The 13,693-nt window shown below is 39.6% G+C and overlaps 1 protein-coding gene across 2 annotated transcripts in view; it reads left to right on the top strand.

Annotated features, from left to right (window-relative positions):
* Nucleotides 1–13,693, top strand: part of ntn2 (netrin 2) — a 64,910-nt gene that overhangs the window by 35,924 nt on the left and 15,293 nt on the right. For both annotated transcript variants that reach the window (XM_047376782.1, XM_047376783.1), the window contains exon 3: nt 10,676–10,864. In XM_047376782.1, the coding sequence (XP_047232738.1) occupies nt 10,676–10,864 (189 nt within the window). The remainder of the gene's footprint in view (nt 1–10,675; nt 10,865–13,693) is intronic.

Here is a 13,693-nt window from a genome sequence, read left to right as displayed (position 1 = left end):
GCAAAATCAAACATTGTTTGGTGAAAATGCGGTCACATTTTTCCTAAAACAAAACCAAACTAACTTGTTTTTGGTAAAAACACAACTAAAGGAAAATAATCATTGTCTTCTACTAACCATAATGGGTATAATATGATTTAAAAAACCAAAATGCTACCCCACATATTGTTTACCCTGTTCTGCTCTTTTGTGTTTTTCTCCTTTAAACAAGTACTTAAAACTAATTCTCAAATATTTCTGTTATCTCTGGCAGAGTTAATGAATTTATGCCGTATATTCCATCTGTCATTTTAATTCTCCAAACCAGCCAACATCTTCTGGTTGTACTGTATATCACTATAGTCAGACGTAGATTGGCTCCAGTTTACCTTAGGTTACACAGATTTACTGTGAACGTTTGACTGGACGATTTAGCTTGTTGGGTGGGAAAAAAAATACTAGTGAGAAAGGCAGGAACTGAAGGTAGTGGCAGGGCAGAGATAACAATGTCTATATATGAGGAAGCAAACTGGACCAGTGAAAGAGAACAGAGCCAAAGATACAACTCTCCAACCTGGCAACCTTCCAGAGTAAGCTTGTTAAAGTCTTTTCCTGCTTAATGCCATTCAAAAAGAGAGGAAAACGAGCAAAGAAGTAAGAAGAAACCATGGCTAGTTAATGTAGATGTACGGCAACAGTGCAATGAAATCTTTTGTCACATGATAATAAAATGCCTCTATATTTCTCATTAAAGTGAAGGCTATTTCATGAAGAGCTCTCCATTTGCTGGATCAGTTTAACCTAATATCATTAAAACAATAAAATGGGGATTCTTGTTTTCCCCAAAACATTTTTAAAAATCTCCTGTCTCTTTCTTAGGAACCCAACATCATGCATCCTTCTTCCGGTTGAGGGCAATGTATTGTTATCCTACTAGTAGCAAGGGTTTACTTTTCCAAACCAGTCATTGTACTAACCTGGTGCTAAGCAAAGACGGTAGGTTTTCAACCACAGCGGTTCATAATCGGTGTGATACCATCAAACCAGAGCTGTCTCAGAACCAACTTTTAGTGGGAGAGGGGGAAATAGTTGATTTCATCAGGAGTTCTAGGAGACCAACAACCAGCTCTGTGTTTGGATATCACCAGTCACAAAGTTAGGTTAATACAGTTTTTTGCAGCCTACAACTTTCTATGCAAATCTGCTCATAAAAGTAGTGTCATCGTTTTAATATCAGCAGTTTGATGCACTGTTCGTAATTCATGTTAGCAGCACGTCTGGTTAGGACTGCAGTAGTGTTTAAAACAATGTTAATAAAGTAGGTTAGTGATCTCAGGGCATCAGCTTACAAATATTCTGAGATAATTTTCTTTTATTTTTTGATATTTTGCTTTCTCTGCCCTGTGATTCCCAACAAATAAATTTAACTATGGCGCTGGCTCTCTGGTTGTGGAAAACCATCCATCCATCTATTATTTATACCCGCTTGTCCATCCAGGGTCGCAGGTGAGCCGGTGCCTGTCTCCAGTGGTACGGTGGCGAGGTACATCATGGATGGGTCGCCAGTCCATCCCCGGGCAAAACTGAGACACACAGGACAAACAACCATGTTTGCACACACTCACACCTAAGGGCAGTTTAGTTACAGAGACCAAATAACCTAACAGTCATGTTTTCGGACTGTGGGAGGAAGCCGGAGTACCCAGGAGAACCCACGCATGCACTAGGGGAACATGGAAACTCCAGATACAGAAAGTCTCCAGGCCGGGATTCGTACGCAGGTCCTTCTGCTGACACTTTCAAAGCCAGTAGCTCAAACAGAGGTGACAGCTCCAGAGGATAAAAAGCACATCTTTAATGTAATCCTTTCAGTTCTCATTTTATCTGCTGAAAGTTTTGCTCTCGCTCACTCTCGCAGCCTGAAGGAACCACAGATGTGTGTCCACATTGTCTAAAATACAATTTTCTTTCAGTAGCTTTCTATATGGTCTTCATTTGACTTCATATTAAACACCTCACTGATACTTAAAGGGCTAACTTTGAGTCTTCTTCACTCAGTGACAGTGTTATTAACCTGATAGTACTTACTATGGTGTGTTCACCAAGATTTTTGAGTTTGACTGGCCACTCACTAGTCAAGGCCCATAAAGTTTAAAACTAGCTGATTCCTGCTAATTTCTCTGTTATTCTCTACAGTATTTGACATGGATGGAAAGAGGGGCTATGAAGAAAGGGGCTTATAGTAGGACTGGAAGGGGAATTATGGTGGCTAACCTCAAAACCAGTAGAGAGAGTGGGAGGCTTAAATGTGGTTTTAAAACTAGAAGTCAAAGACACATCGAAGGGGACATTAAATAAGGGGAGAAAGTGGACCTAAAGTAGCCTTATTACAGAGGCAGTGGCTCTTGTGCACAACAATCAGCAAGCCTACAAATGTTTAGTTTCTTGCTATTAAGTTTTAAATCTTAGTCCTGGCTTGCTGTCTATAGTTCATTAGAGCTAAAAGTCCCTGCATAGTTTGCACATGTTTGAGATTCAGTTTATCCGTTATGTGCCTTCAGTCACTTGGTCCTGTCATTTCTGTATAGTTACAACTTCTCAGAATTTCCCGGTGTGTGTATGAATGCGTGTGTGTCCATGAGTGTGTTAGTCTGTACTCTGGTCTGGCTTGGCTATAATGAGGAGCTAATTAACCGGGTGTTCCCCTCGATGCCCTGAGCAGGTGGCTGGAGCAGCCAGGTGGAACCCAGCCCAAACACACACACACAGGCACACATACAGAGCATGGCAGGAGCTCACATACTGTAGCGGAGCATGTTTTGCCAGGCAGAGAGAGCACCCAAGGGGGACAGCAGCATGTCTGGACCATTGCCCAGGCCAAGAGGGGAAAGGTGGTGGTATGAGCCCTCCAATTTTCAAGGACCAATTTTAGCCATGGGATTTGGGTTTTGCACAGGCATCCAAGATCAATTGGCTGTGCTTACCAGCTTGGCTTTGGTGTTCAAGCTGGACGAAAAACGAGGTTAGATTTATCCCTGACATATGGAGAGGGGAAAGAGAGGTGGTGTGCTTCACAAATACACTTGCATTAATTTGTTGAGAGCAGGCTTTGAGGGCCAATTTGTCATAGTGCACTAGTTAGATGAGTGAGTGAGTTTTTTTGGAGCAGGCACCTGGTAAAATAGTTGAAATGAAGGTGCATTTATGTAGGTCTTTCATGAACTACTTCCTGTACTTACAGGACCAGCAACAGATAAACGTATAGTATGTCTGCAAGAGTAAATGGAGAGAAATGTTCCAAAAATTACACTAGAAGTTTTTCCTCCCAAAATTCTGCATTTGGAAATGTCAGTTTAAAGAGAAGGTGGTGAAATGGTATTCTTCTCTAATATTTTCCAGGCTTCTTCCTCCTCTCTGCTCATCCCGTCCTTTATTTTTGTCTCAGCATCCCTCCAGTGGCCAAGACTGAAGCTAGTGTTTGTTATTAGATTTCCACGACAACGTGAGAAACGAGCTTCATGACTCTTTGAGCTGTACTTTGAGCCATGAACCAGCTTCACTCCCTGAAAGATCAGAAAGTACCTGCAGAATTCCCCTACATCTCGAGACGCATGATTTCTTTTTTTTCCCTACAAATAGAAATTGCAATAACAAAACTAAATATTGTAAAAAGTGTAAATGATTCAGTAATAGTTGTAATGTTTGAAATGGGGAAGGAACATATAAATTTACACTTCTACCAACTATGTTTCAAACATGGAACAAGTACTATTTGAAAATGCTACTTGTTAATATTGTGAATGTATGGAGCGCAGCAAATCTGCTGATTCTGGAGGAGCTCTCTGTGCATAAGGTTAGGGTTACAATGTTTGCAAATGAAAGATAAGGGTTTTTAAAAGTGTTAAGCAGTTATTCCTGTTCAATATAATTGGGTTGCTTAGGGAATGGAGCAGGGGGGGTGGGGTGTCGGCATGTGTGTGTGTGTGTGTGTGTATGTGTGTGTGTGTGCACAAACACTTCAAAACTATCCCATAAACATTCCAGGATCTTTGGGCAGCTGGACCTTTGAGGTGGAGCTCACATTAGGGGAAGACTATGGAAACCACACACTTTTTTCTCAGCTAACATACATCAATGTGTCCTCTGACCTTCTCTTTTCCTGTCTCATTTCCAATCACTAAGCTGCTCTTTTATCCCAAACACAAATTCTTTCATTCTCTGTGTCACAGTGGTGTTAAAGCCATCAACGCTATACATGTTAAATCATTTAAAGGTTAATTTCGGTGAGATTTCATTACGTTCTGCACACTTGAACATATCCGCTCTTAGCTCGGGCTTTGTTGGCAGATCTTGTTGCAAAGCAGTAAACCGAGAAGAAGCCACGAGAAGGCCGACAGTCCTTTAGCTGGGGGAGGAAAGAGTGATCAGATGCTTTCATGTTCCCCCTACAAGGTGTTAATGGACGCAACTGCTCACAGCTGTGTGTGCGTTTGAGACACTTGATCGTAACCCCAGTTCCTGACTTGCATAACTTCAGTGATCCGTCTGAGCCAATGTGTTCTTTGTCAGCTTTCCTTCAGAGGACGGGAAGGTTGATGAATGTTTCACATGCATACACACATACAGACATCTGTATCACGAATTTAACAGTGGCCTTAGTTATTTTCAGCATATTTGGATTTGCTATTTAAGAAAGGCATCAACCACAATATTTCAAATATGCACATATCAAAGAGCAAAAGCTTTGAACTCAGTTTTCAAACATTTTTTCTCATATCCAACCAGGAAAAACTGTCTTAGATCTGCCTACACATCTACTGTGTGCTCTTCTCCTGGATCGAGGGGTCAGTTCTGGTCCTGAGCTCATACGTTCATCAAAGCGGAGCAAAGAAACTAAAAGTGGTGTCTCTACACAAACTATTCTGCTTTGATATCAATTTAAACATAAAACAGCACTTCATTAATAGCAAAATAGGGCCACATAATAACCAGATGGAATAGGAAAAACAGTCTGGGAATGTGCCCCTTATGCCGCATTTTTTTCCTCTTTCCAGTCTGCAATAGGGAAAAGTGGGCCTGTGTCCAAACGTACCAGGGGCCAGGCCTTTCTTTGACTGTGAATGTGGGTGCATATTGTTCAATGGATCCATTATTCCTTGAAGCAAGATTTTGTTACTTTTTTATGTATTTCTTATTTAAAAGCGGCCTTTCAAACTTGGCCTCAACTCCTTTTTGCTGCAGAGAACAGTTGCTTTATAATAAAACTCAGAGGTACTATCAAGGTGAATTAGTTTAGTTCATACAGTACAAGTGCATAGAAATTAATTTAAACCAAAAAAGTAGGACTAAGAAAAGAAAAATCAAAATTTTACAGTCAAGAATTAAGAAATGGAAAAACATGTTTTAGATTGGCTACATCTGAAAAACCATTTTAGTGTTGATTTTACGAATGTTTTCAGTTATTATCCTGTTGAAAGATGCAATGATGCCCATTTTCAGTTTTCTGGCAGAAGCCACCAGATATCTATTTAAAACCTTTGATATTTCAAAGAACTCCCAAAGCCATGCACTGTAACACGGCCCAAAGCATCACAAATTCTAATCTGTCCAGAGTGTACCCCGCCTCTCACCCAATTACCTAGAAATAGGTACCAACCCAACTCCCCACTGCACTATTTAAAACTATGAATCCTGCAAAGTATACATTTTTAAAAATGCTTTAGTTGCTAACATTTCCTTAAAATAAATGTAATGCCACTAATTGTACACTACTGACTCAAAAACAACTACTTCTTAATATAAGATTGTTTTCCCCACTGAAAACATTTATTAAAAATTTATATTTTTCTACAAAGTTGTTGCAAACAGATCTGAATTTACCTACAAGTTTTGTTGGGATGCCTTAAAGTGACCAAGATGGTCAGTTTATTCTTAAATACACTGCCAGTCAAAAGCTATAAAACACCTTTCTCATGAAATGGTTTTCTTCAGCTTATGACTATTTACATTGTACACAGATTTTCACTCAATCAAAACAGTGAATGAACACATATGGAATTATTCAGCAAACAAAAATTGTAAAGGAACTTTAAATATGTTTTATATTTTAGATTCCTTAAAGTGGCCGCCCTTTGCTGTGATGACTGAAATATTAACCTTCGGCCATCCTTCAAGACTCTTTGGAAAACCATTTCAGGTGACCACCTCATGAAGCTTATGGAGAGGACGCCCATAGAGCAAAGCAGTCATCAGAGTGGCTATTTGGAAGAATTTAAAATTTAAAAATAATTACAGTTATTTTACACTTTTTGTTTACTATGTAATTCCATGTGTGTTCATTCATAGTTGTGGTGCCTTCGGTGAGAATCTACAATTTAAATAGTCATGAAAATAAAGAGACCCATTAAGTGAGAAAGTGTATCTAAAACTTTTGACTGGTAGTGTATGTTAAAAAAATAAATTAAATCAAATTTTGTTTATCTTCTGGTTTTAACGTTTTATCTTTTCTTTTATGCCTTGTTGCAGGACATACTGGTTACATTAAACTATTAATTGGACAGACCAGGGCTTGCCACTATACTGATCATGTAAATTCTGTGAATTTCACACTGTCATGGTTTGACCATGATTGCAAGTAAAGGCAAATGCACATAAGGAGTGCTGCAGTGTCACCTGAATCAAAGGACATCTTTAAAGCACACTGGACGTTTCAATTCAGTTTCAATTCAATTCAGTTTATTCATATAGCGCCAATTCACAACACATGTTGTCTCAAGGCACTTCACAAAAGTCAGGTTCATACATTCCAATTAATACTAATCATTGAACAGTGCAGTCAGATTCAGTTATTTATTCAAATTGGATAAAAAGTTTTTCTATCTAAGGAAACCCAGCAGATTGCATCCAGTGAGTGACTTGCAGCATTCCCTCCTCCTGGATGAGCATGTAGAGACAGTGGACAGTCACTGGTGTTGACTTTGCAGCAATCCCTCATACTGAGCATGCATGTAGCGACAGTGGAGAGGAAAAACTCCCTTTTAACAGGAAGAAACCTCCAGCAGAACCAGAACCAGGCTCAGTGTGAGCGGCCATCTGCCACGACCGACTGGGGGTTTGAGAGAACAGAGCAGAGACACAAAGAGAACAAAGAAACACTGATCCAGGAGTACTTTCTATGGGAAGGAAAAGTAAATGTTAATGGATGTAGCTCCTTTAGTTGTTTCATCTAGAAAGAAAGAACAGATAAACTCTGAGCCAGTTTTCAAGGTTAGAGTCTGAAAGAGAGAACATAGAGTTAGTCACAGTAGAAGCTCAGTCAGTAGCCATGTCTAGGAGAGAGAAAGGGTTAAACACTAAAAGACAGGGCTATGTGGATCATCGGTAGAGTGTGAGCATTAAGTTGTTGCCAGCAGAAGCTCAGACGATTCCCCTCTCCAGAAAGGTGTCACAGGTAGACACAGAGTCAGGCCAGGTGTAGCTTCTAGGAAGAGAAAAGAGAGAACAAAGTTAAAAGCTGAAATAACAGCAAATAATGCAAAATTGGAGAGTAGTGTGAGAATGTAGCGAAGAGTGTGAAAGTGGTCATTATGTCCTCCAGCAGCCTAAGCCTATAGCGGCATAACTACAGAGATAGCTCAGGATAACCTAAGCCACTCTACAGGTGTTGGACAATGAAACTGAAACACCTGGTTTTAGACCACAATAATTTATTAGTATGGTGTAGGGCCTCCTTTTGCGGCCAATACAGCGTCAATTCGTCTTGGGAATGACATATACAAGTCCTGCACAGTGGTCAGAGGGATTTTAAGCCATTCTTCTTGCAGGATAGTGGCCAGGTCACTACGTGATACTGGTAACTAAAGGATCTGCCTCCCATTCTACTTCTAGAGACTCTAGGAACCACCAGTAAACCTGCAGTCTGAGAACAAAGTGCTCTGTTAGGAACATATGGAACAATCAGATCTCTGATGTATGATGGAGCTAGATCATTAAGGGCTTTATATGTGAGAAGAATAACTTTGAATTTTATTCTGGATTTAACAGGGAGCCAATGAAGGGAAGCTAAAGTAGGGAACATTTGATCTCTCTTTTAAATTTTTATCAGAACTCTTGCTGCAGCATTTTGAATCAGCTGAAGGCTTTTAACTGCATTTTGTGGACATCCTAATAGTAAAGAATTACAATAGTCCAGCCTTGAAGTAACAAATGGACTAGTTTTTCAACGTCACTCCTGGACAGGATATTTCTAATTTTGGCAATGTTCTGGAGATGAAAGTAGGAAATCCTAGAAACCTGTTTAATATGGGATTTAAATGACATGTCCTGGTCAAAAATAACACCAAGATTTTTTACTTTATTATCGGAGGTCAATTTAATGCCATCCAGGTTAAGTGATTGACTAAGCAGTTTCTTTTTTATAGACTCCGGTCCAAAGACGACAACTTGTGTCTTGTCTGAATTTAGAAGCAAAAAATTTAAATTCATCCAAGTTTTTATATCTTCAAGACATGCTTGTAGTCTATCTAACTGGTTGGGTTCATCAGGATTTATAGATAAGTAAAGCTGAGTATCATCAGTGAAACAGTGAAAATTTATTCTATGCTGCCTGATAATTTGACCTATTGGAAGCATATATATAGTAAAGATAATTGGCCCAATTACTGAACCCTGTGGTACTCCACAATTAACAATGGAGTTTAAAGATGATTTATCATTTACATGAACAAACTGGAATCTGTCAGACAAATAAGATTTAAACCAGCCTAGCGCTGTTCCCCTGATCCCTACAGCATATTCCAGCCTTTTTAAGAGAATATTATGATCGACTGGATCAAATGCAGCACTGAGATCTAACACAACCAGAACAGACACAAGTCCATTATCTGAGGTCATAAGAATATCATTAGTGACTTTCAGCAGAGCTGTTTCAGTGCTATGATGAGCTCTGAAACCTGACTGAAACTCTTCAAACAGGTCATTGCTGTATAAATGCTCACACATTTGATTAGCAACTATTTTCTCAAGAATTTTAGATAAGAATGGAAGATTGGATATAGGTCTGTAATTTTTCAAGTCATCTCGATAAAGTGAAGGTTTCTTAAGTAAAGGTTTAATTACAGCTAACTTAAAAGCCTGTGGTTCTGATCCATTTACTAAGGATAGATTAATCATATCTAAAATGGGGCTGGTAATCAGAGGGAACACTTCCTTAAATAATTTGGTTGGGATTGGGTCTAACATACAAGTTGAAGGTTTAGATGAAGCTAATATTTCTGATAACTCAGGAAGCTCCACAGGATCAAAACAGTCCAAACACAGATCAGGTTCTACAGTTATTTCCAATGTTGTCTCACTTGGTGAGGATGAAGTAATCATCTTCAGGAGTATGTCAAATATTTTATTTTTAATAGAATCAATTTTATTTTGGAAGAATCCCATAAAGTCATGACTGCTGAGAGCATGTCAGAGAGAGTTTTATGTAGAACAGATAACCGGACTTCAGACGTGGAAACGTTTCTCTGAAGGGTCGATGCAGAATAGGATTTCTGGAGTGTCTGTGTTGGTTGTTATATAGAAAATCATATTTATTCACCCGCATCTTAGACCATTGATGCTGCTTAGACTCTTTTTATCTAAAATACAGTATATAAATGAGTGAATGGATAAATGAATGATAAACTGTTTCAGCATTTTTGTCCCTGCGACATGTTAAAAAGCCTGTAGTACTTCCTCCAGTCTGTCTTTACTTATTCCCCATTGTTGTGTCTTATTCAATTTTAAACATTCACTGTTATTGAAATCTGTTACCTCCAACAGTCTCCCTCCTGTCTTAAGTTAACTAATACCAGCTTTATTTGTGATCACCTTGTAATCCTCCCTTGCCTCAACTGTTGACATTTTTGGTCAAATTCCCCACCATTGTTTACCTCTTTCTAATTTATCTGTGGGTAACTCTGAACCGGAGCTTAGCTCCACAAAGGGCGACTTTGAAGCTGAAGCCAGATTTCGAGTCCTGGGTCTGACTCTGATTTAAAGAGTGGAGGGTCTAAATCAAACTCTTTCACACAAATAGGAATGGCAGGTTTTACAATCCACTGCTCAAATCCAAACCCCACATATAGAGAGTGACAAGAGTTTATCAATAGTGTCACAGCTTGTGAATGCAGAGGAATCTGAGAAAAGAGTTTAAAGCCAAGGTGACATCAAGAAGCCATTTGAGGGAGAAAACTTGAAGTCCCATTTTCCATTTATTCTTCTCACTTCATTTAGAAGATGGTTAGCAGGGAGCCCACCTCTTTATCTGAGCTGGTCTCGGTTTTAATAGATCTTTGAAGTCTTTTCTCATCACTGATTCATGAAATTAATGTCTCTCTTGCCAGAGATTAATATCTAATGGGCTGGGAAAAGCTGAATTCATTAATTATGAAATGGAGAAAATATGCTCTGCAAATAGAACTTTTGATGGATGATCCCTAGAATAGCAGCCAGACTCAGAGCCACAGTGTAGATTATAAACCACTCAGCATTGTGGCTCCTTACTGGAAAATGTCTCCCTGCTCTCTTGTGTTACACATAGCAGTACATGTTTTCACAGGTCCGCACATGTGGAAAAGTGTTACATGTAATGGAAACTTTTATATTTCTACTGCTCATCTGCACACGTGCATGAATTAAACCTTTTCTTCTGTCTTTGCAGCGTGCAACTGCAACCTCCATGCCCGCCGTTGTCGATTCAACATGGAGCTTTACAAGCTATCCGGAAGAAAAAGTGGAGGGGTCTGCATGAACTGTCGTCACAATACAGCCGGACGCCACTGTCACTACTGCAAGGAGGGGTTTTACCGAGACATGGCTCGACCAATTACTCACAGACGAGCCTGCAAAGGTAACACAAAACAGAAAAAGCAGCTTTTATGAATTTCCTTCTGGGACTGGGATTCATAACATGCCCTTTTAGAATTTAGAGGCAATGTTTTAGTTGTTGTACTGTTTGCTATGTTGATTGTTCTAATATATCTTTAATCATCTATCCATCAATCCATTTTCTATACCAATTTCTTCCATAGTGGGTCGCGGGGGAGCTGGGGCCTATCTCCAGCAGTCTACGGGCGAGAGGTGGCATACACACTGGACAGGTCGCCAGTCCTTCGCAGGGCAACACAGAGACACACAGGACAAACAACCATTCACGCCTAAAGGCAATTTAGAGATTTCAATTGACCTAACAGTCATTTTGGGATTGTGGGTAGGGAGGAAGCCAGAGTACCCATAGAGAACCCACAAGGGGGGGAACATACAAACTCCATGCAGAAAGACGCCTTGCTGCAAGGCAACAGTGTTACCAACTGCGGCTCATCTTTGATGTCTATTAAATGTATATAATGCAAGCATTTCTGTAAAACAAAGTACGGCTCATGAATATTAAGGTCCCCCAAAGTCTTCTGAGGGGGACCAGAAAAGTCTTTTGAAGCAGGACTCGCCTTGCTAGCTTCATGCCAGAGCTACAACGTAATCACACCCACATCAGGCCCTGAGCACTCCAGTTTGTTTACTAAAAGGCTTTGACACTGTGATTGCTAATCCCTTGGTTCCTCAACATTGCTCTGCAAGCAACTAAAATAATCTTTCATGCTCTTATAAAAAAAGCAGAAATGCACCAGACTCAGGCTGTTTGCACACAGAGGTTGATAATGTATGGAACTCTTGTTGCAATACGGCTTTTGAAAAGAACACATACCTCCAAATTGCGCATATAAACTGGGAAATCAAGTAAGGTTTTGAGTTTTGCTGGTTGCAAATGGAAAATGTTAAGGGAGAAGGAGGAGCAAGAAAAAGCGTGACTCATTAAAAACATCTACCACCCGGGCCGGATTAGGAAGCACATACAGTATATATTTTGGATTTTGTGAGCATCTAAATGCGCTTGCCAAGACACAAGCACAGAGCAATGCACCAGGTTAAAATCATTATGGTCAGCAATGTGCAGCACTCTAAAGAAAACCCCTCATCTACAATCTGTGCCAACTCTGAGGAAACATCCTAGTGCAGATGATGGCCTCGTAATAGGATGGCCAGGAAAGCCGTCTATGCAAATACTGCTTGCCTTTACACTGAAATGAAGTTTCACAATTTACTGCAATCAAGTGACATTCGAACAACATTAAGAGATCCTCAAATCCATATTGCAATCGTAATCCAGAGTGAAGGAGGATCCTGAAGTGCTGAAACAAAATCTCCCAAATGGGATGTTCTAACCCTGTTAATACTCATGTGATAATCATGTCAGCTCAGAAGAACTTTAAGAGGAGCACGGTTCTAAAATGTAATAGAAAACATATGCAGCCATGGCAACATTCAATAAAAAATAACAGCATGTCTGATTTGGCATGCTGTTGCACTTAGAATTAAATTGATACAATGCCTTAAGCTTCCTTGGCTTTCCCATCAAATGTTGCCCCACACACCACATAATAGTATCTTTTCACAGCGGCATCTCTCATGGAAAATGTGCATTTTACTAGTTCACATATGCAGTGAACATATTTTTCAGCCAGATATTAGGCTGGAGACCTTGCAAAAATAACACCAGTTTCCTGTACTTGTAGCTCGGGAAAATGTTTGAATAAATAGCAGAGAAGAAGTGTTTTACATCCCGTTGCTCCTGATGAAGGTGAAGAAACTCTCCCACTACATAAGAAGATTTGCCAACTTGTATTGGATCTAAAGGTCTTTGGGTTGAAGTTTCACAGCCAGAAGGTTTTTTCTGACACCAACGCAATCTATAACCCAAATCCACTGAGATTTGGAGCTATCAAATTTATGATTGCTAAGAGTTAACTGTAACTTGATCACATATCTCTAATAATAAAAAACTGAGACGTAATAAAGGTCATATCAAATCTGTAAACCCCGTCTCGTACTTCCTGCAACACCTAGAAATGTAATTGTCGTCAGACGTCTGCATGTACCTCAAAGCTACAATAAGTTCCCAAAAAAACATCTCAGTGATTTTGTGGTAAACAGTTAATCCGTCTATTTCATCATGGCTCCAGACCTGAGAGAAATGTAAGTTGGAACATCTCTAAAGTCTCTGTTGTCCAGCTGACTCAGTGACTGATCAGAGCAGTCCTGTGGCCTTCAAGAAGCCCTTGTTTGCGTCAGCCCTTCTTTTCATCTCCAGCTCAACAGATGTTTCATAACACCAGCAGCTCCCAGACTTCTGGCTTTTCTTGCCGTGACTCACTGCAAACCTTTAACACCTTTGTCTTCTCTCTCTGAATCCCTCATTTTATTTTCTAACTCCCACTCCTGTCTGTGCTTTTTGTCATGATTAAAGTTGGAGGTATGGCTGAAGTGTCAGACCTGGAAGAGGACATTAAAATGCAGGCGACTCAGAGAGACTTAATGGTCTGCTGCTGTTTCTGATTAAAGAAAACTGAAAAGGAAGAAATCCAAAACATTTCTTTTACTGTCATGTTTTAAGACAATAATAATAAGGATTCAGTTTAAATTGTCACCAAAATTCAGGATTTTGTATTTGAATCTAAAGTAAGAAATGGGTGTCTCCAAAAAACACTCACTGAAGGCAGATGAAGAAACTAACATGTCATGTATTACTATTTCATATATATTTCAAAAACATTTTAAATAAAATTGTGTTAATCTTGTTTGGAAAGGGATTTGCAAAGTGCACGGATGTTACTGCTGTTGTAGG

Source organism: Girardinichthys multiradiatus, chromosome 10 (assembly GCF_021462225.1).
Source record: "Girardinichthys multiradiatus isolate DD_20200921_A chromosome 10, DD_fGirMul_XY1, whole genome shotgun sequence".
Classification (NCBI taxonomy): Eukaryota; Metazoa; Chordata; class Actinopteri; order Cyprinodontiformes; family Goodeidae; genus Girardinichthys; species Girardinichthys multiradiatus.
Note: the sequence above shows the minus strand (reverse complement) of the source record. Positions and strands in the feature narration are given on the sequence as shown.